The sequence below is a fragment of the Habropoda laboriosa genome, unplaced genomic scaffold (assembly GCF_001263275.1).
Source record: "Habropoda laboriosa isolate 0110345459 unplaced genomic scaffold, ASM126327v1 scaffold67, whole genome shotgun sequence".
NCBI classification, from domain to species: Eukaryota; Metazoa; Arthropoda; class Insecta; order Hymenoptera; family Apidae; genus Habropoda; species Habropoda laboriosa.
Window position 1 is genome coordinate 191,040 of NW_017100242.1, and position 20,248 is coordinate 211,287.

The 20,248-nt window shown below is 41.9% G+C and overlaps 1 protein-coding gene across 1 annotated transcript in view; it reads left to right on the plus strand.

Annotated features, from left to right (window-relative positions):
• Positions 1 to 20,248, plus strand: part of LOC108571958 (zinc finger protein 768-like) — a 41,068-nt gene that overhangs the window by 17,871 nt on the left and 2,949 nt on the right. The window contains exon 2 of the mRNA XM_017934121.1: positions 19,347 to 20,248. This exon is cut by the window's right edge and continues 241 nt beyond it. Within this exon, the coding sequence (XP_017789610.1) occupies positions 19,347 to 20,248 (902 nt within the window). The remainder of the gene's footprint in view (positions 1 to 19,346) is intronic.

A 20,248-nucleotide genomic window follows, 5' to 3' on the forward strand; every position in this document is an offset into this window, starting at 1 on the left:
CCGCTGAGATTAGATCGCTCGATCGAAATTTGAACCCTTCGCTTCGGAAGAACGAGGGAATTTTCATTTTTAGCTTAGTTTTAATTTACGCACTTTGCATACGTAGTCAGTAAAAAGAATTAATTGTAATAATAATCAGTCGTCAAAGGAAATTACTAAAAACTAAAAAAAAATTTCATTATAAAACAAAGTGTCACTCGAAAATTACCATAAAGAAACTCAGCAGATGAGATAAAATCCAGCAAAAACAACGAAACCCATGAAATCTCCTTCTCTCCAACTTAAGAGAAAGAAAAACGGAGGGGGATGCAAATGAAAAATTCTCGTCTACCTTTTTTTTTTCAACGAGATCTTTGAACCTGTCTCTCGTCTAATTAACCATTCCGTTTCCACTCGGCAAGATTCCTTCGAATCCGTTGACACAAGTATCCAGGCCGGGTGTCTCCTCCCCGTAGCAGTGTTAGAGGAGGCGATCCGTCCAGTGTGAACAAAACGAGCACGATCGAACAAGGATCCGTAGAGATATCCAACCGTAGACAACAGGATCTTTCAACAGACCGGAAAATTTTCGTCCTTTCTCTCCCTTTTTCCCCTATTTTCGCCTCTGGACCGCACACACACACGCTAGAAGTGTCCCGATTCCTTGGGAACACGTATGAAAGTTTATCGGCGGTGGAAGAAATTCAACCACCGAGGATCGTAACAGCCTCTTACATTCGACAATTGCTCCTACGACGAGTCGTTTTTTAAAGTGAAATTCCTTAAAGGTTCACTCGGTTTTCCTTTCTTTTTTCGGAAAAGTGTTGGAAAGCTGGAAGATCGGATACAGAGGGAATGGGTAATTTAGTCGTGAAGTGTAGTTTGTAGAAGAATGTTTCTTTCGCGGGGAAATCTTTGCTGGATGAGCGATTAAGAGGCGAATAGAGAGCATGTGAGAAGGAAAAAGTTGATTGTCGCCGTGGCTGACTCGACGATAAATCGGAGGCAGGGTATCGTGCGTGAACGATGGCCTCCTCTCGATAGCTCCCGCGTTTATCTGTTCGTGTTTTCCTCGGGGAGTTTCGAGAAGAATCTTCCGAGCGGTGAAAAATTACAATGGGCGTACTATTGTTTCACGTGTGATCGATACAAGTCGCGCGATCCGCACCGTTCCATTACAGATTCGATAAGATTTCGGAGATGTTTAATCGAGGCCGGATTAACCCCTTCGATGCTTTTTGGTGGACTTTAAGTGGCGGTGGAATTAAGGTGGTTTGGAATATTCGAGGAGGTTTTTGGAAATTAAATTCGTTTGGGAAAGGGAGAATTTTTAAATCGTTCTTTTTTTTTTTTTAGATAATTAAGAAATCTTCTGTATATGTATTCTAAAATAGTGTCAAGTTAGAGTTGTATGAAAATAGAAAACTTTTGGATAAAATTAACTAGAAATTCTTTCAATTTTTACAGTGCACAAAATTAGGTAGAATAATTAAAACGTTTCTACACATTTCGAATGTATTTTCAATCTAGTCTGTCCAAATTTCACGACACTCTTTTAACCCTAGAATGAATTAGACTCCTCTTTCTTTTTTAAACCAGTAATACGTTTCATATATGTAATATAATTAAATTTTATATTTTCATACCGCCCTCAACGTATTAAAAAGCAAATACCTCTGCTTTTCAATTGCGAATTTTCCGATATTTAAAATTCAGTATTTCAAATTAAATTACACAAAGTAATTCCAGCTTTCCGAATTTAACACCACCCAGAACTAACGTAGAAAGGAAGAAAAGTAGACTAGCATTCGAGTGTTAAAAATAGTTGACAAATTTCCAAGTCACATTCGCACTTATTCAATATAAAAATTAAAACGATATTATTCAGTATTTCAAATTAAATTACACAAAGTAATCCCAGCTTTCCGAATTTAACACCACCCAGAACTAACGTAGAAAGGAAGAAAAGTAGACTAGCATTCGAGTGTTAAAAATAGTTGACAAATTTCCAAGTCACATTCGCACTTATTCAATGTAAAAATTAAAACGATATTATTCAAAGTAATCAAAATTCCTCAGAGCGTATATATACGTCACAAGCTAACCAATTAAACAGCTCCAACTATTCACAGCAGCGAAAGGGTTAAGAAAGGGTTAACATAGCGCACGAAGCAACGATGCGTTCAATATTGAAGACGCAATTTTTTGTCGTAAATTCGTAGCAATTCGTGTGGCTCTCGTGCACACCAGTCATCTCGCCTTGTTTCACTGTCCAATTCATCTCGTTAACCGCAACGCAGCGAGCGTCTATTCGCCGAAAGATTGCGACTAACTGCGGCACGACCTTTGCGTTGCCGCGAAAAATAACCTCGAAACTGCCTCTGTTCGTTTCGAATCACCCCACCTGGTCTGTTTCGTCCTCTGTGCTTCTCTCTCCGTTTTCAATTTATTATCCCTCCTCCACACCACCTCCGCCGTTCTCGATGTCGCTTCATTAGCGGTGATTTCGAATTCACAAGGCGGCAACGTGAATCGCTGCTCGATAATTCGGATGGCAACTAACAGAGTGGAAAAACTGTGTCGAATTCACGTGGAATCACGTTGGTCCAGCTCGCCTATTAACGTGTTCGATTCGATAAAAAGGCTGATTTGAGGGGGGGCTCCCTGTCTAAACTTTCTACCTTTAATCTGATATTACGATTTTATGGATCACGGAAAAACTGTGTTCTACGTGATTCCTCTGTTGGGTGTAAAAATGAAATTTGAACGTTTCGGGAGATTCGAGGAAATTCGAATTTAAAAATAGGGAAAATAGTTGCAATTCGTGGATCTTGTATCTTTGAAAAAATATGGAACTTTTGGGTCGACGAAGGTGTCGAATTAATTTGCACACATGATAGATACTTAACATCTTGCACTCCACGAGAAAATTGCAATCTTCCCCAAAACATTGAAACAAAGTTCAAGAACCTCCTTAAAAATATGGAATCACAGAGAAATATCAATTTAGGTTAAAAATTCTCGACGCTCTAATCTTCCAACACACTCATCACCGCCAGAAAATTAACCGAACCCTAAGCAACACCTTTCTGCCCGCACGCGCTGCGTCACCGGCACCAAAACCGTTACCAAACCTTCCATTTGCAAAAAAACAGCGTGTTAAAGCCACCGACCGGTGGGAAAATCGAAATTTCTCGATTTTTGTAAACCGTCAAACAGAACAATCTCCTTAAAAAAAAAGTAAAAACCAGAAAAAAAAAAGAAGCGAACGTTTTATTCGAAAAAGAGTAGGAAGCATGTGTGGCCGGTTCGTGTCCCTCTTGTCCCTGATGCGTGGCGCAATTTGCAAAATCAATGAAACGCGGCGAAATATTAATGCGCCATACGAATGCGCTGCGTTTCCCTCCCTCGATCCAAATCTCGTTAAAGAATCATCCGGTTTGCATTTGAGAGGCGCGCACACACGGTAACGCCGTGCGATTGTATCTGCCCGCCTCACCTTCTGCCACGAGGAAGTAAAAACGAACGAAATAATGGCGCGACGTAGACAAATAATCGCTTTATTTCGTGTCGTCGAGGCTGATCCGGTGCCTTGGTAGCGCGACTGACCGAGCCAGCTATTGACTCCGAATGGCGCAAACAGGCCGCGATCAACACCATCTGAAAATTTAATTGAACGACCGAAGAACCGTCCCACGGGCCGTTTTAACTTAACCCTTTCTCTCACGCTACCACCCGGTTTGGCTTGACTTGTTTTCGAGTGGCGAGGGATTAAGAGTGAGCGAGAGAGAGCAAGGGTGAGTCGAGTGGGTGGTCTTTGAGGGTTTCCTTTTCGAGCAATTTAGACTTATTTTCTTTTTCGGGTGGCTGGATTTATTACAGCTACTGTTCCTTGGAGAGGATGATTACTTGGGACTGCGAGATTGTAGGTGTGTTTTAAATGTGGAGGTGATTTTTGAGGATTTTTCTTTAAGGTATAATTGGGGCCACGATATAGCGAGGTCGTAAATTAAACTCTCAAGAATCGGCATCGATTGATGTTGCGGCACTCAAGGCCGTGTGTTGCAGTCTGTTTGAGGGTTCCAACAATAAACTTTGGTACTTCAAGTAGAAAATGGTATTTGATTTACAAATGGAAAATATGTTAATATTAAGCTACACAATCTTTTTGCACTTTCTAAGATGCTAAAGACATCAATAAGACCTTTACCTGTAACCGTACTTCGATAAGTGGCTTCTCCCAGAGGGAGAAACCCTAATTTGTCCTAGCTGCGTGCAGTTTTCAGTAAATATATTCGAATCAGTTGACTTTCGCTGGATACAAGAATTCTTCGTACGGTCCTGACAATGATTTCAAGTACTTATCTGCTCGTATCTCTGTCAATTTTCGGGTCCCGGCAGCTAAAACATGTTTACTTTGACGTCTGACCGATTTTACGACCTCGCTATATCGTGGCCCCGACTATACTTTGAATTTGATTTTTTGGGGACGGTTCAGTCTTTGGGAACATTTACTAATTTTTGAGGAAATGTGTTGTACTTCTTGGAATTATTAATTGTTGGGGTATTTCGAATTTTATGTGTTTGAGAGCTCATTCTGATCTATATAGAAGATTGTAAGGTATTAGTAGCTGTTTTTTAACACCTGCAGACGTAGGGTACTTTGAATATGATTTTTTGGGAACGGTTCAGTCTTCGGGAGTATTTACTAATTTTTGAGAAAATGTGTTGTACTTCTTGGAATTATTAATTGTTGGGGTATTTCGAATTTTATGTGTTTGGGAGCTCATTCCGATCTATATAGAAGATTGTAAGGTATTAGTAGCTGTTTTTTAACACCTGCAGACGTAGGGTACTTTGAATTTGATTTTTTGGGAACGGTTCAGTCTTTGGGAACATTTACTAATTTTTGAGGAAATGTGTTGTACTTCTTGGAATTATTAATTGTTGGGGTATTTCGAATTTTATGTGTTTGGGAGCTCATTCTGATCTATATAGAAGATTGTAAGGTATTAGTAGCTGTTTTTTAACACCTGCAGACGTAGGGTACTTTGAATTTGATTTTTTGGGAACGGTTCAATCTTTGGGAGTATTTACTAATATTTGAGGAAATGTGTTGTACTTCTTGGAATTATTAATTGTTGGGGTATTTCGAATTTTATATGTTTGAGAGCTCATTCTGATGTGGAAGATTGTAAGGTATTGGTACTTCTTTTTTAACATCTGCAGACGTAGGTTACTTCGAATTTTATTTATTAGGAACAGTAGAGTTGCACATCTACTGACTTTTAGGGAAATGTGTTTCTTTTGTAGAATCAAAATTGTCAAGGTATTTAAAATTTCATTTGTTGGAGATCTCACCAAATGCTGAAGCCTCTCCAAAGCAGAATTATCGTCAACACTTCGACACAGTTCTAATTTTTCTTTCTTTTTTCAAAATTCAGTAATACGCATCTCACTACTCTTTCCTTACTTTCCTAGAATAATAGAGAGCTGTTTATGCTACACAGTAAATAAAAAAGACTTAATTGCTTGAACTACTTAAAGTAGAATGCTGTCTTGTGTGTTATCGCCGATGTTTCTTCTTTCTTCTAGGAAAATTACAATACAGGACTTGGATCAATCTAGCTCTCAGCTACAAAGTTACTCTTTCCTCGGAGATCACTGTTCCAAATCTCACTCTACTTGTTAAAAAAAAAAAAAACTGCACTCTTCTAACTCTCCCATTACTCGTTAAAATTCCCAAACACCTCTTACAGGACTTGGATCGACCTTCTCCCCTCAAAGATCGCTATTCTAAATCTCACTCCACGTGTTAACCCTTTGACGATCTAATATAACTACGAATCAGAGTGAATAAAATACCTTTTTCTAAAGTATCTTTTTAACAATTACGTCGTGTGTGATTATTTTTAAAGCACAGTGCACACAACCCTACATTGCAGTTCTGATAACAACATCTCGCCCCTTTCTAACTTTCCAAAAGTCTCTCTCGAGCTGAACCGTTCCTTATTTAACGCACCGCCCGAGTCTCGCTCGGGACAAACTATCGAAGGGTTAAAAAACAAACTACACTCTCCGAAAGATCGTCGTTGACCACCAGAAGCTCCCGAATCTCCAATTTCCTACGCACATCAACGACAAAGAACTCTCTCCGGAGAACTCTCAATTCCTCGGAACGTTCAGCTGAAACGCAAGTAGTAAAGATCAACGAGAAAGCGAGGGATTAAGGAAAGAGCCTAACCTATCGGAACACGCCAACGTCCATCGATCGACGGAGAAAACACGAGGTTCTTTACGACGGAACCGTCAACAGGGTCCTCCAATAACGCGGTCTAATGGCGTGTTACCAGCTTTTCCCGCCGATAAAATCCTCCGTGTTTTGTCTACGCGCGCGGTACACGCCTCGAGATCTAACGTGAACACAGATCGAACCTCTCCTTTTTCACACTCGCTCCTCCTTCCTTCGGAGGAACTCTGACGACCGATTCGATCGCTTCGACGTTTTCCCCTCAGCTTCCAGGAACGGAGAGTTCCCTTCGAGCCGAAAAAAAGGAAACGCATTTCGCCATGAATAACGACGTAGCGGAACTTTCACTCGCCGTGATAATGCCCGGCTTCGCGGATCAACCAAGAAACCCATCGACACATCTCTCGCGATCGAGCCTGAGAGACGACCACACCGCCACATTTGACGCATTGCAAAATTTAACGGAATGCGTTGTTCGGCGCACAGTCGAACATTGACGAGACAACGTGGACGTGTGCGCGCGGTGTGTCTTGGGAAGAAATTCATTTTATCGGACAGCACTCGAAAAGCTGTCAGACGGAAGATAGCATCGTATGAAAATGAAAGAAGGAATTGGATACGTTTTGCTTGCGTCGTGGCTGTGTTGAATTGTTCTTGCGAGAAATTCACGGTTTTCTGTAGGGGGAATTGTTGAAATTGGCAGGTAGAGGCAGGATTGTTTGGAAATTTCTGAAAGAATCTTTTTTCCAGACATTGTGCACTTCTTGAATTTCGTGTTAATTTCCTCGAACGCAGGGTTTTATTAGATTGTTATTGCAACGAAGAAATGGACCTGTTTGGTGAAACTGGAGAAATGGAGCAATTTGAAAAGAAATATTTTGGGGAATTTAGACACTTGTCGAAGTGCAATTTTATAGTAATTTTGCATAACGCAGGACTTTTTATTAAATGGTCGTTGCAAGGAAGAAATTGATCTGTTTAGCGTATGCGAAAAGGTGCTGAAAAGTGGTTTTCTGTCGCTGAATTTTTGACCAATTTGAAAAAAAAATATTCTGGAGACTTTACGCACTTGTGTGACTTTTTATTAATTTTTTATTAGATTGCTGTTACAGGGAAGAAACCAATCTGTTTGGTATACGGAAAAGGCGTTGAAATTGTGTTACATAAATTTTTTCCATCGCAGAATTTTTGCTTGAAAGAAATCTTTCTGGAGACCTTATGCACTTGTTGAAGTGTAACTGCTTCGATTAGCAACGCGCTAATAAGCGAATCCTCTCAACGCGTACTAACGACGTAGAATCACTTTGACAGCGAAAAGATTGATCGCTCGTTTCTACTTCTAATAAAAGGATGCGCCTACAAAATGAACGTTGGTTCGGAGTGAAAGTGAGGAAAGGGTAGTCTATAATTAACAGCAATTATTCTACTTGTCGATAGAACTGGATAAAAATTCTAGCTTCTATCAACAATATTGCAAATTCTAACAGAACATATACTTTATTACCTGTGCACAAGGAAAAACGTAATTAGCCAACGAAAACAACAAGAAAAGAAAAATACACTACCGGCCAAAAGTTTCGAATCACCGAGCATTGCAATTTACACAAAAGTTTCCAGAAAAAAAGGCAGCGACTTTGGGAATTTTTTATCGTTCGAATCAATTGATAAACGTAGAATTGAGATAAACTTCAAATCTGTAAAAAATTAGCAACAGATTTAATATCGATGAAAAGTGGGAGGTGATTCTAAACTTTTGGCCGGTAGTGTATATGTATTAAGTACAGAAATGAATTCTTTTCAGCTAAATTCGCATAATTCATTCAAATCCATCGAGTTTCCATCTCGATAGTATTCCCGAAAAAATGACAAAATATCCTCAACAATATTAACCCCTCGACGCTCACATTTTTCTCAACTGAATGTGCCAAAAATGATCAATTCCACGTTTTTACAGTTATTTCTGAGGCCTATGGAAATAAGTTTCGCGTTTATTTATAACGCTGTGACGTACATTTTTGCAGTAGAATAGAAAGGACAGCGCGATACGAAGGGTGAAAGAAAATTGCACTTTTTGGAGGATCGATTGTGCACGTGTAAGGCGGGCACGAGCGTTAAGGGGTTTTCTAGTGTGACGGCCGTTTCTTTAGGCCTTTTTTGCTAATTTATTACAGAAGTACGGTAACAGTTATCAACGTGAGCTCTATTCCTATGTATTTACTTGTACTTGAAGAATCGTTGCAAATTTTTTTTGTTGAAAAATAATTAAATATGGCTGCTGTGGAACACGTCAAACAGGAGCATGAAAAAAAAAAGTAGGTCCATGATTGCCACAATTGAAGCTGCTCTGCTTACCAAAAATTAAAAAATCCAATTGATTCTTATTTAGTATGCGTGTCGCTATGGTCGGTGGTAGAATCAAAGAAAAATATTGAAAATGAAAAAAATGGCGGCACTTTGAATACCAAGTATCGCTTTTTTCGACTTTTTTCGTCTTTCAGAGGCTCTAAAAATCAGAAAAATACATATTTTGGCATAATTCTACTACCGACCATAGCCACGCATGTTCTGAAGACATTTGCAGAATTTGAGTTCGGTAATTTTTGCCAGATCGTGGCAGCCGTTTCAGAAAACATGGTTCCGAGAAAAACGCGTTTAAAGTAATCAGTGCAATTTAGATTCTCCCTTGATGTGTCACACTAAACGAGCTATAACTTCGTTATTTTACTGAATACAACTACAAAACTCCAGGAGTACATTCTTAAAGAGTTGTACTTTCGATATATGCAAAAAAATCAAAATCGATTTTTTCAAACCGTCACACTAGAAGACCCCCTTAACCTACGATTTTTTCCTGACTATTCGTCTAAGCGTGAGCCATTTACTGTTTTAACACTGTATCAAGTAACGAAAGCTAATCTGTTACAGATTAACTACCTTTAGTAATCCCCAGTCTTACAAATTCGAACGAAAGTTAGGATTACGATGAATTTTTCTCACTAACATAACCATTTCTGTCACATCTCCAAAATCTCTGCGACGAGTCTGACTCGTAGTCCGCAAATGATCTACTTTCGTTCTTTCCAAACGAACCATTTCTACCAGCCAAAACTCGTAAAGAATCCATTTCTGCGGCAAATAAAAGGTATTACAAAACAATTCCCCCTATCACCAAATCGCAGACACATTTTTCACATAAATTTGCCAACTTTCATTATTCGGCACGTTGCGTAACACCGAGAACCCATTCCTTTCTCCAATTTCCACGATTAGGTGAACGCGCAACGGAAACCGGCGGGCTTACATCCCCCGCCGCCATGTTTACCGATCGAGATCCGACCAGGCATATCCGGTTCGATATTTATTTACACGAGACGATCTAGAGCGAGGTCCTTCTAATTTATCGTGGAAAGAGCCCAAGCCGGGGCAATATTTTTATCGCGGACGTTTAATTTCGTAGAAATTCCTTCGCCGCCTGGGAACCGGTTGCAACGCCAAAACGTCATTCAGAGAGAGGACCAGTTTGTCCAGGGATTTTCGGGGGAGGGGATTCCCCGGACGTTACGACGTCTTCGTCTCTCTTTTTATAGGATTGTCCGTGGACAGAAAAAGGCCCGCGATTCCGTACAACAGGTACTGTTCAACCCGAAAACGGTGTGTATTCGGAAAGGACAGGAGGAAGAAGTGGGTTTGGACCGTAACGATTCAGACTTGAGGAATGTAACCGTCGCAACGAGTGACCTCTAAAAACAGAGCCAGCGAAAATATGAATCAAAACAATGTTACGAAGGAAACAATGTTGACGATCGTGTTTTTCCCAATACGATCATATCTCGTCCCTCCTACATGACGCGCGTGAAAAACATTACGTCCCCTGCAATTAAATTTACGATCGGAACACCGCGTGTGTGTGGTATTTTTGATTGGAGGAGGATATTTCAGTTCCGGGTCGAGGATTCTTTGTTTCAAGAGGTTTTTGTTCATTTTCGGGGTGATGGGTGAAATTAATTTTCTTTGGGGATTAGAGATGTTCTCTCGGTGCTCAATTTTTGTGGGCTCTTGAATTTTTCTTAATTTTCACTTTGCAGATTTACTTTGGATATTCTTTGGTTAAGGACAGATGCGAGAGTTTTTTCTTCATTTTCCCTGTGATGGCTGTGATTGTTGGTGAGATTAGTTTCTTTGGGGATTGGAGTAGAGCGCTTCGAGATACTTTCTCGCTGTTCAATTTTTCGGAACTTTCAATCTGTAGATTCTTCAGTTTTTCTTTATTTTCACTTTAGAGGTAATTGTTTTACTTTGGATGTTCGTCGGTTGAAGGCAGATGCGAGAACTTTTTGTTAATTCTCCGTGTAATGGTTAGTCGATGAGGTTAGTTTCTTCGGGGATCGGAGATACTTTCTCAGTGCTCAATTTTTTCGGAATTTGCACTTTGTAGGTTTCTGAATTTTCGTTAATTCTCACTTTGGGTCTTCATCGATCGAAGCCAGTGAGAATTTTTGGTTCATTTTCCACGTGATGGTTAACGATAGTCCATAAGATTAGTTTCTTTGAGGATCGGAGATATGGGAATTTTCAGTTTGTAGATTCTCCAACTTTCGTTCATTTTCACACGGAGGTAATTATTCTACTTTGGATATTCATCGACTGAAGATAGGCGCGAGAACTTTTTGTTAGCTCTCCACCTATGAGATTAGTTTCTTTGCACAATTTTCAGCTTGTAGGTGTAACGTAGAATATTCCTCAGTACTCAAATTTTAATTCCACTTCACTCTGCAAATTCCATCAAAGTCACTGACCCAAAGTTTGCTAACCGAGACACCTACACCTACCGTTCCTTTCGAGCTCCTTCGATCTCACAATTGGCAAATCGCGGAGATTCCCCGTGCAAAAGAAAAACCAACGCATCCTATGCATCGTTTAAATGACCGAAACGCAACCAGGAAACCGATCGACCGATTAAAAATCCCCGTGAAAGACAATCTGCCGCGCAGCTGCTTAAATTATCATTCCCCGAGCCATGACGTCAATGCATTCCTCGTACACAGGACGAAAGAATGTTATCCTTTAGGCTGTAGAAAAACAGGGTTTGCTGAAGCAAGACAATTGATTATCCTCGGGCCACAAAATGCCTCCGAAAATACCATCACCTGCTTCGAACAATCTCTCTTTTCCCTTCTTTAACCGTAACAACACCGGTATCATTCTTCAACCAAAAAATCCTCTAATCATTCATCATCACGCTCCAATCTCCGTATCTAACGTACACTCGCACACACGCGTACATAAATACTTTGTACTTAATTAATCCAAAAAAGAGAGAGAGAGAGAACTACCTGCTGATATCAGATCGAGTGCACACGGTATAACCACACCGAGGAGAGGAGGAGGAGACCTGTCGTTTTCGTTTCACCATTGGGATCTCTTAGCAGTGGCGAAAAGAGGGGGAAAATGCACAGAGAAGAAAAGAAAGGAGTAACGTTGCAAGAAAAGAGGGGAAAAAAAAAAAAAGAACGATGAATTCGTACTTTCCGTTGGGAACGAGCTTGGGCAATTATTTTTGCGCAGTCTGATGTATCGCCGCGCGGAGAAGGCGCGCTCGAGCTCAAGAGAAAGCACGATAGATAGCCGCGGAATACCGAGAGCCTCGGATACCGGATATTGTAAACCGACCTTCACCGCGAAATCTGTATATCAACCTTCGCCGCGGCCGGCCAGAAGAGACGGGAGAGAGAGAGAGAGAGAGGCTGGCCGTTTAAAATTGCACGGCCCCGTTCGCCGACCAATGTCGTCGTGCTCGAACGGAGGCAGAGAACGACTAGTTCTTCTGGACAAGTAGACACACGGGGCCGCTTATCTGAAAATTCGGGAAAAATGTATGATAGAAAGGGGTAACCTGTTTCCCGTTAGATCAGGCCGTTCCGCTCAATGAGATATCGTTCGGTGGATATCGCTAATGAGAACTGGCGAGGATTAAGAAGTGGTTCTTTGAGAACAGTTGTCGGGAGGAAGTGTTGGTAGTTGGGAAACCTTGTGGGGAAACTTCCACGCTGATTTCTTGTCGACAGGTGACTTGTTTTAGGGAGTGGGCAATTTTCGGACACTGTTTTTTTTGGGGCAGGGGGATGGTTTGTCTGTTCTGAAGAACTGTGAGAAATAATTGTTATCTGTAAAAGTACCAAGTTGGATAGAGTAAATTATGCGGATACTCGGTTCTCGGTCTTTTTCTTCGTGGAGACAAGAGATAGTGTTTTGTGGAGATTTGGTAATATTTATGGGCAAATACTTGGAAATTCTATAATCGATTCGTGCACCATTTTGTTCAGCTGTTTGGTGGCGCACGAGCTAGACGAAATAAAACGAGACATGATCAACGATTCTCCGTAGGACGAAATTTTTCAAAATTCTAAAAGAACCTGACGCTTCTAGATCATCGATCGTTGGAAAACAGTCGAAGACGACTCGGAGCAAAAATCCTACCGAATCATGCCACGTGTTATTCCTTTCGGTGTATTTCCACGAGGGGAATCGTTCCGTGAGACCGCAGAATCCACGCAAGGAGCTTAACGACTTTTTCCTCGTCGACTTTCTCGCCTGTTTTCCGCGAAGCGTTCGCTCGATCGCGTGAAAAAAACACTCGCTCGTTGTTGCGTCACGTCTTCGCCATCGAAAGTATCCAAGGCATCGTATCATTCGCGATTCCGCCAGTCGTTTCCAAGCCTCCTTTACTTTTACGTATTAAAAAGTATCAAGTTGTACTACGTGTAATTGCCCATGTCACAGTAATTGACAATCAATTCCACATAACTTACATTCTCACTTTTACCATAAAGAAGATACTTCGATGCTGTTTTTCTCTGCTTTTTTTTTTTTTTTTTGAGGAATTATTTTTCGTGATTGTTCAAGTGTTTTACTTAAGGAAATAATATATCTCTTTTCCTGTGTAAACTTCGAGTAGACCACGGTGAAGCTGAATCAAGCTGACTCTGGATCAGACGAAACCCTTGAAAATCACGGATTTCAAATTTCTCCCTTTAAATTATAATAATTTATCTAATTTGTATTTTTATACTTGAACACACGTAGGTACTAAATTAAAACCGCTCCAATTTTCGTGAAAAAATTGAATACTAAGTTTGACTTGAGAAAAAAGAAACTCAAATTTCTCCCTTTAAATTACAAAAATTATTCCGCTAATTTATCGTCCATTGGTCATTCTTATACTTAGATACTAAATTAAAAACACGTCTAAAATATCAGCGAGGCATACTTTGACTTAAAAAGAAGGAAATTATTTTCTAAAATACATCGTTATTTATATCGACCCAGAAAAACGGTAATTTCTCGCGATACGATCTGATAAAAAGAAGGGAAAGAAAACGCAGAGTCTCCTCGCGATTCCTGTTTCCGACTAACGTGCTCCTTAATGCAAATCGTACGACTTGTTTATTGATTACGAGACGCCGGTACAAATATACGTATATATATTTATATATATATAAATAAATATATATGTATATATATCGGTGCGAACTCATTAACGTAATTAATGATACGGGAGACCGTTTCAGTAACAGGCGGCGGAATAAATAAGCGATAATGTTATGTAGATGCGAGCGATCAATCCTGACGTCGCGCGATAAGGAAGCGAGAAAAACGAAGGAAAAAGGAAGCGGTAGTGGGAGGAAGGGAAAAATGAATCGTAGCTAAAGTGCAAATCGAGGATCTTGTGTGTATATACACACGCGAATCGCGTCGACCGTCCTCGTCGCCGTGTACTAGCTGCAACGCCAAACTTTACTTTCGTGCGGATCAATGATCGCGTTCGTGAAAATTGTTCTTTTTCTTTTGCCACCTCGAGACTCTGCCCGCGTTTTCGTCGTTTTGTCGAGGGAAACTTGAACGAAAGTAAGTGAAGAAGACGTTGCAACCTGCTGTAGAGAGACTTTACGCGTGTTTACCAGGGGAATCTGCGCGAAAATTGCGTACCGTTTTCGGCCTGACTGTTCGATAAATCCTGAGAGAGAGAGAGAGATACTAATGTGTTGCACGTGGGATATTTCTCCGGCTTAGTTTTTGAGGGAAATTGTGTTTGAACGGGGGATTCGTGTGTTGCGAGGAGAATTATATTTGCGGGTGATTTTTGGACGGGAGTTTCGAGGGAAGGAGGGAGGAATTGTCGGGAATTCAATTTTTGTGTAAGTTTTGGAATGGTTTCTGAGGATCGAGGCGTAGAATATTAGTGTTTCGATATTTCTTCGGGGGAGTTTTTCAAAATTCTTAAGTTTCCCGCCGCGCAGAAAATTCTAAGATATGCGATTCATTCGACTCACTTTAAAGCAAAAGAGACTCGAAGCGTGAAAAAATCGTCATCGTGAGTACTATTTTCCCATAATTCAATATTTCTACAATAATTTTTCAAAATTTCTATCTTTCTCGCCGCGCAGAAAGTCGGAAATCTGAAAATTCTAAGATATACGATTCGTTCGACTGATTTGAAAGCAAAAGAGGCTCAAAGCGTGAAAAAATCGTCATCGTGAGTACTATTTTCCCATAATTCAATATTTCTACAATAATTTTTCAAAATTTCTAACTTTCCCGCCGCGCAGAAAGTCAGAAATCTGAAAATTCTAAGATATACGATTCATTCGACTGATTTGAAAGCAAAAGAGGCTCAAAGCGTGAAAAATTCGTCATCCTGAGCACTATCTTCCCATAATTCAATATATCTACAATAATTTTTCAAAATTTCTAAGTTTCCCGCCGCGCAGAAACTCGCAAATCCGAAACCTCCGCGATCTCTCACACGGAATCGATCAAAATGCAGATTAAAATCACCGTTTCCCGTCGCTTAAACGCAAACGATCATCCCGTAAGATCGAAAAACTGTCTGCAAAGGTGCGAAGCATGAAAGATTACGTTCATTCCCCTGATATAATGTTCCACGACGAATGGTCCATTAAATCTACCGAACCGTGATCGAGTTTAGCAGATATTTCGCGCAGCACTCTAAGGAACAATTTCTTCATTTTTTCCGCCGTTAGATTTTCAACGTATCGTAGATTCGAACGAGAAGGACTAACGAAAACAGGAAACGAGAGAAAAAACGATAGAAATACCGGAGAATTTCTAGCTTTTGTAGATTTTCCACGTACGTAGTCAGATATAAATCAGATCGATCCTCGAGCCAGCGCCCAGCGGCAGATTCCGTGATCGCGAGCGTACATCAGCTGCCAAGCAGCCGTATCAAAAGACATATATAACAATCGAGCGTGGTGAGCAGCGGCGAACTCGTTCCTTTCATTCGCGCCCGGGGAAAAAGCAGCGTTTCCACGCAGAGAGATAGCGAGAGAAAGAGAGGACGGTGGCTGGTAGGATTCAGATTAATCGCGGTCGATTCGACGTTAATGGCGCATCGACGGGACGCTTAAACGTTCGCCAAACATTCGTCGACATCAGAAACGCGTTTAACTTCGCGAAAAGATCCTCCCTTTCGCTCAGTCTCCCCTTGCAACGTTCGCGTGTCTTTAAACGATTTCAAGTTTCTTCGTAGTTGCCTTCTTTCTACTATTCCTCGCTGTTTGACAATCACACGTTCTCGAGGCGATTGCAAAATTTCCAAGTATCGACAGTATGATAATTATTCCTGGTAATTACTCTGGGAAAATGGTAATTTTTCGTAATTACGATTAGAGAGATTCGTAATTAGATTTTCCCAAATCTGTCGATTTGGACGTTTCTTTGCCGGAGAACTGGGCGGATTTGTAAAAATTTGACGAGAGGTCCGAGCGAGATTCCTGGAGCGTCGCGTGTCCGTTCACCAGGGCGTTATTGCAACAATTAACGCTCGCGGTTGGCCTGTCCGCGCGCGGTCGTCGTATCTTTTTCCGCCGCGAGGTTCAATAACACATGTCACCGCGCGCGCCTCAAACGTATCGTTCGCGAACGAGCAACAAAAGCGAGTGTGCCACTGTGCCGATACTCGTCTCGCCGTTCGATCGTGAAGAGGGACGAGGAACACCTGATCTCGATCGAGGGAAGAAAAGGAAGAAGCGTTCGATCGTGGAACGTTTATTCGAAAAAGGGACGACTGTAACGTGGGCTTGAAGAAATCGCGACTTGGGAAGACGAGTCATAGTTTATTCATTTTTAAGTGTAAAATTGAGAGATTCTGTTTCTGTTTGAGAGTAAATCTTTTAGTAAACCCATGAACCGAGATTGAAGGACCCTGTGCACGTTGAATTCTCTATCGATATTCAGAGTGTTTCAATAGTTAGATACAGCAGATTAGGCAGGAGAAATAAATGAAAAAAGTTCGTATAAAACCATGTCTGAAAATGATCAATTAAAAAGTTGCAAGGAATAAACGTGGTCCGTTAACCCTTTGATTTCCACAGATTCCGCTGTGAAACCAATTTTTCTCATATCGAGTCCCAAACGGTTAAATAAAGCCATGGTTCTCTACAGTTCCTCGTTGATAAAGAAATGATTGTCATCATCGTCTCAACTGTACGAAGCTTCAAGTTACAACAGTTGTTGAAAAGTTCCTCAACCTTACTCGATCAACGAAGATGCTTTTATTCTTCGTAACGCTTTAACAAATTCGCACCAACATTTTTCTTCTATCTGACCTACCGAACAGGCTGTAATCAGTCCTACGTATATCTACAAATCATGATAAGATAATCGAGGAACTCGTTCATCGTACAATTCTTCGAACGTAGCAATACTAAGAGAAGAAGTGCGAAAGAAGTAAAAAAGAAATGGAAACGTAACGAAAGAAAGGAAGAAAGCTCGTGTGTGTATGTGTGTGTGTGTGTACGCAAGAAAGCGTGGCTCGATATTAATAAACGGATCCCAGAGCAGCCAAGATAATCCGTCGATGCGTCATCCCCGACGCAAAAACAAAAGACTAAGACGACTTGTAGTAGTAGCCGGGAGTTATAGTAAACGGACACAGTGGTTAGCCGGTCGCGGATAAACGAAAGAATGGAATAAAGAGGCGAGGTAATTAATCCGATAAAACGGAACACTTTGTGTAACGTTGCATAATACGAATTCCATAATCGCGGGATCCTCGCGCCGCGAATCTCCTTGTTTTCAACGGACGTAATGCCGACACTATAGTTGTTGCACGTGATAGCCGTGATTACGGTGCGTCACGATGTCATTACGCTGACCACTGGATCGTGCGATTTTTTTTTTTTTTTTTTTTTTTGTTGCCACTTATAGTCGAATCCTTGGACCTCGTCTTCTCGATAACGCTTCGTTTCTTTTAGCTTTCCTCCGGTTGGTTTAGTCGCGGAATTTTGGTACCTGAGGATTCTGGAGATTTTGGAGATTTCTTCGATAAACTGTATTTTCGCTAAAGTATTCGGCACTCTTCGCTTTCTTATTTTTCTATTTTCGAGTTCACTTTGACGTTAAAGTTTGAAGTTACAGAGGATCCGGAGTTAGATGATTGATTCTTGTCGAGACACACCGTGGAGAAAGGCGAAGTTTGTGGACCTAGACCTTCCTCTCCGCAGAACCTCCATCCTTCAACGCTCGTTTTGGACTATCGATGCTCTCGAGTCCTGTACGCGCTGACCTTCCAGTCCTCTTTTTCTTCTCTCCTCTATGAAAGAATTATCGAACTTTGGAAGAGATTCAACGCTTAACTCTTCTCTCGCTTCCTCTGCTAAGCAAATTTTTCAAACTCCAACACTTTGTCCCGCTTACAGCGTTCCGTGAAGAAAATTCTCTCCGAGTGTCGAATAAGCAACTTCAAGCCTTAGAGAGATATCATTCGAAGAATCAGCTCGAACATTTTGCACAGCAAATCGGGCAAAAATTCCGAGAGAAAAGTTAGCAATCGTTACGATAATTTCTCGTTACCCGAATCACTTGGGCAGATGGAATCGAACTTTTTCCAGTGTAAATTGGCAAGCGATTGAACTTTTAGCAGACAGCGTGTACAAACCTATTCCCGCACCGTCGAAAAACGCTCCTTTCCCCGAGATATTCGAAAACGAGCGACGGCCAGAGAGCGTGGTTGGCAATCAGGGGAGCGAGATACGCAGTCTGCGGACGGTTTTTGCGCGGCGCAGAAGGGCAGGGAGATTCGACATCGCAGATACAGTGGAACACTTCATAAATCATTCGCGTGGACGTGTATCCCCGCGTGCATCCGACCTGCATAACAGCCGTTGAACTTGCGAACCTCGAACCGGACGTATCTGGCCATGCGTGACCAGGAACGTGGTCGATTCGACGCGCTAGAAAGCGTGCACGCTGATACGAGTGTGTGTATATACCATGTTTCGTCCACTCTGGAGACTTGTCGTGGAGGAAACTCGATTAGCGTTGGCTAGGTTTCGATTAAACGTAACTTCAGACCGATATCAGAAGGGAGGAGGGAGGAGAGAGGAGGAGGAGGAGGAGGAGGAGACGGACAAAGTAAAAAGCTATATTCCTGAGGAACAATCAGGTAGGATTCCCCATGCACGAGGATCTTAATCGATCGATTCTTGTCACCGATGATGTACATAGAGAGGAAGAGAGTAAGAGAGAGAGAGAGAGAGAGAGAGAAATAGAGGAATTCATTGCAAACTCTGATCGTGTCTCGGGCGGAAATTTTACGAGCGTGACGAATCGAATAGCACACACCGCTAAGTTTGCTCTCTTGTAACACACGCGAGTGTGTTAAGAATATACAGCCCAGGCTTCCGTTACTGATCTAATATACCGGGTCGTTAGCGATGGGAAATTAATACGATTATACCCGTACGCGCGCCTTTTGTGTGTACACTCGACCGTTTCTCCCTTTTTAGTAATGGGTAATTAAAAAAGAACAATACGACCGAAGCTTAAACACTTTGGAAATATATATATATATAATTCTGCTAATTATCAAGAACAAACCGGTCAACGATGAAAAATTCACTAGGGATCTAATAAGAGCCTCGGATCTCTCCCGTTAACCGAGCTATTAAAAAAACAACTAAACAAATGTAAAACCGATAAACGAGAAACGAAACAGATAAATAAATCCATAAAAAAAAAAAACTTATAAAACGGACGCTTGTTACTTTTCACGAGCACGCATCGATAAAGGTTCGTTCGACTTGTCTGATTCCAGATACTGGCGCGCCCTACGTATTATACAAGGACAACATGGAGAGACCCCAGGGGCAATGGGGCCCCGGGCCGGGATCTCTCCAGGACGGGGGACTGTACCTGCAGCAACAGCAACAACAGCAACAGCAGGGCTCCTCCTCGTCCGGCAGTCCACAGCAGGCCTGTGGTCCCCCTGTCGAGGGAGAAAGCGGTCCCCCGCCTTCGTTGGCCTCTCCCGTGCCCTCGCCGTACCCCTCGGCACCGCCTGAGCCTCAAGCCTTAACCCCACCTGACGATGATATACAATCGAACCAACCAACCTCTCAACAACAACAACAGCAACAACAGCAGCAACAGCAACAAGCTCAACAACAGACACAACAGCAAGTCCAACAGCAACAAGCTCAACAGCAACAGCAACAAACGCAACAACAAGTCCAACAGCAGCAGCAACAGCAACAAGCTCAACAGCAAGATCATTCGCCGCAACAGCAATTGACACCGCACGAAGTGGATCGTAGCGACTGTTTTCCAGGCGCCGGGGAGTTGCAACAGTATCCGCAACATTATTTCAAAGAGGCAAGACCTCATCCGTCGCCGTCTGTACCGCCTCACATGCTAACACCCGGCGGTTTCTCCGCGTTACACTATCTGAAACAGCCAGGCGTGATGTTGACGTCGTTAGGTCAAGGTGACGGCGGACCTAGCCTCGACGGGCACCAATACGCGAGCCCCGGGGCACCGAATATGGCGACCGGTCTACCGGATATCGTCCAGCAAAGCGGTAAATCGGCGAAAGGGGCGAACAGCGATCTACGTTTGTTCAAGTGTCTGACGTGCGGGAAAGATTTCAAGCAGAAATCAACGCTGGTACAACACGAACGGATCCATACGGACAGCCGGCCGTTCGGGTGTCCAGAGTGC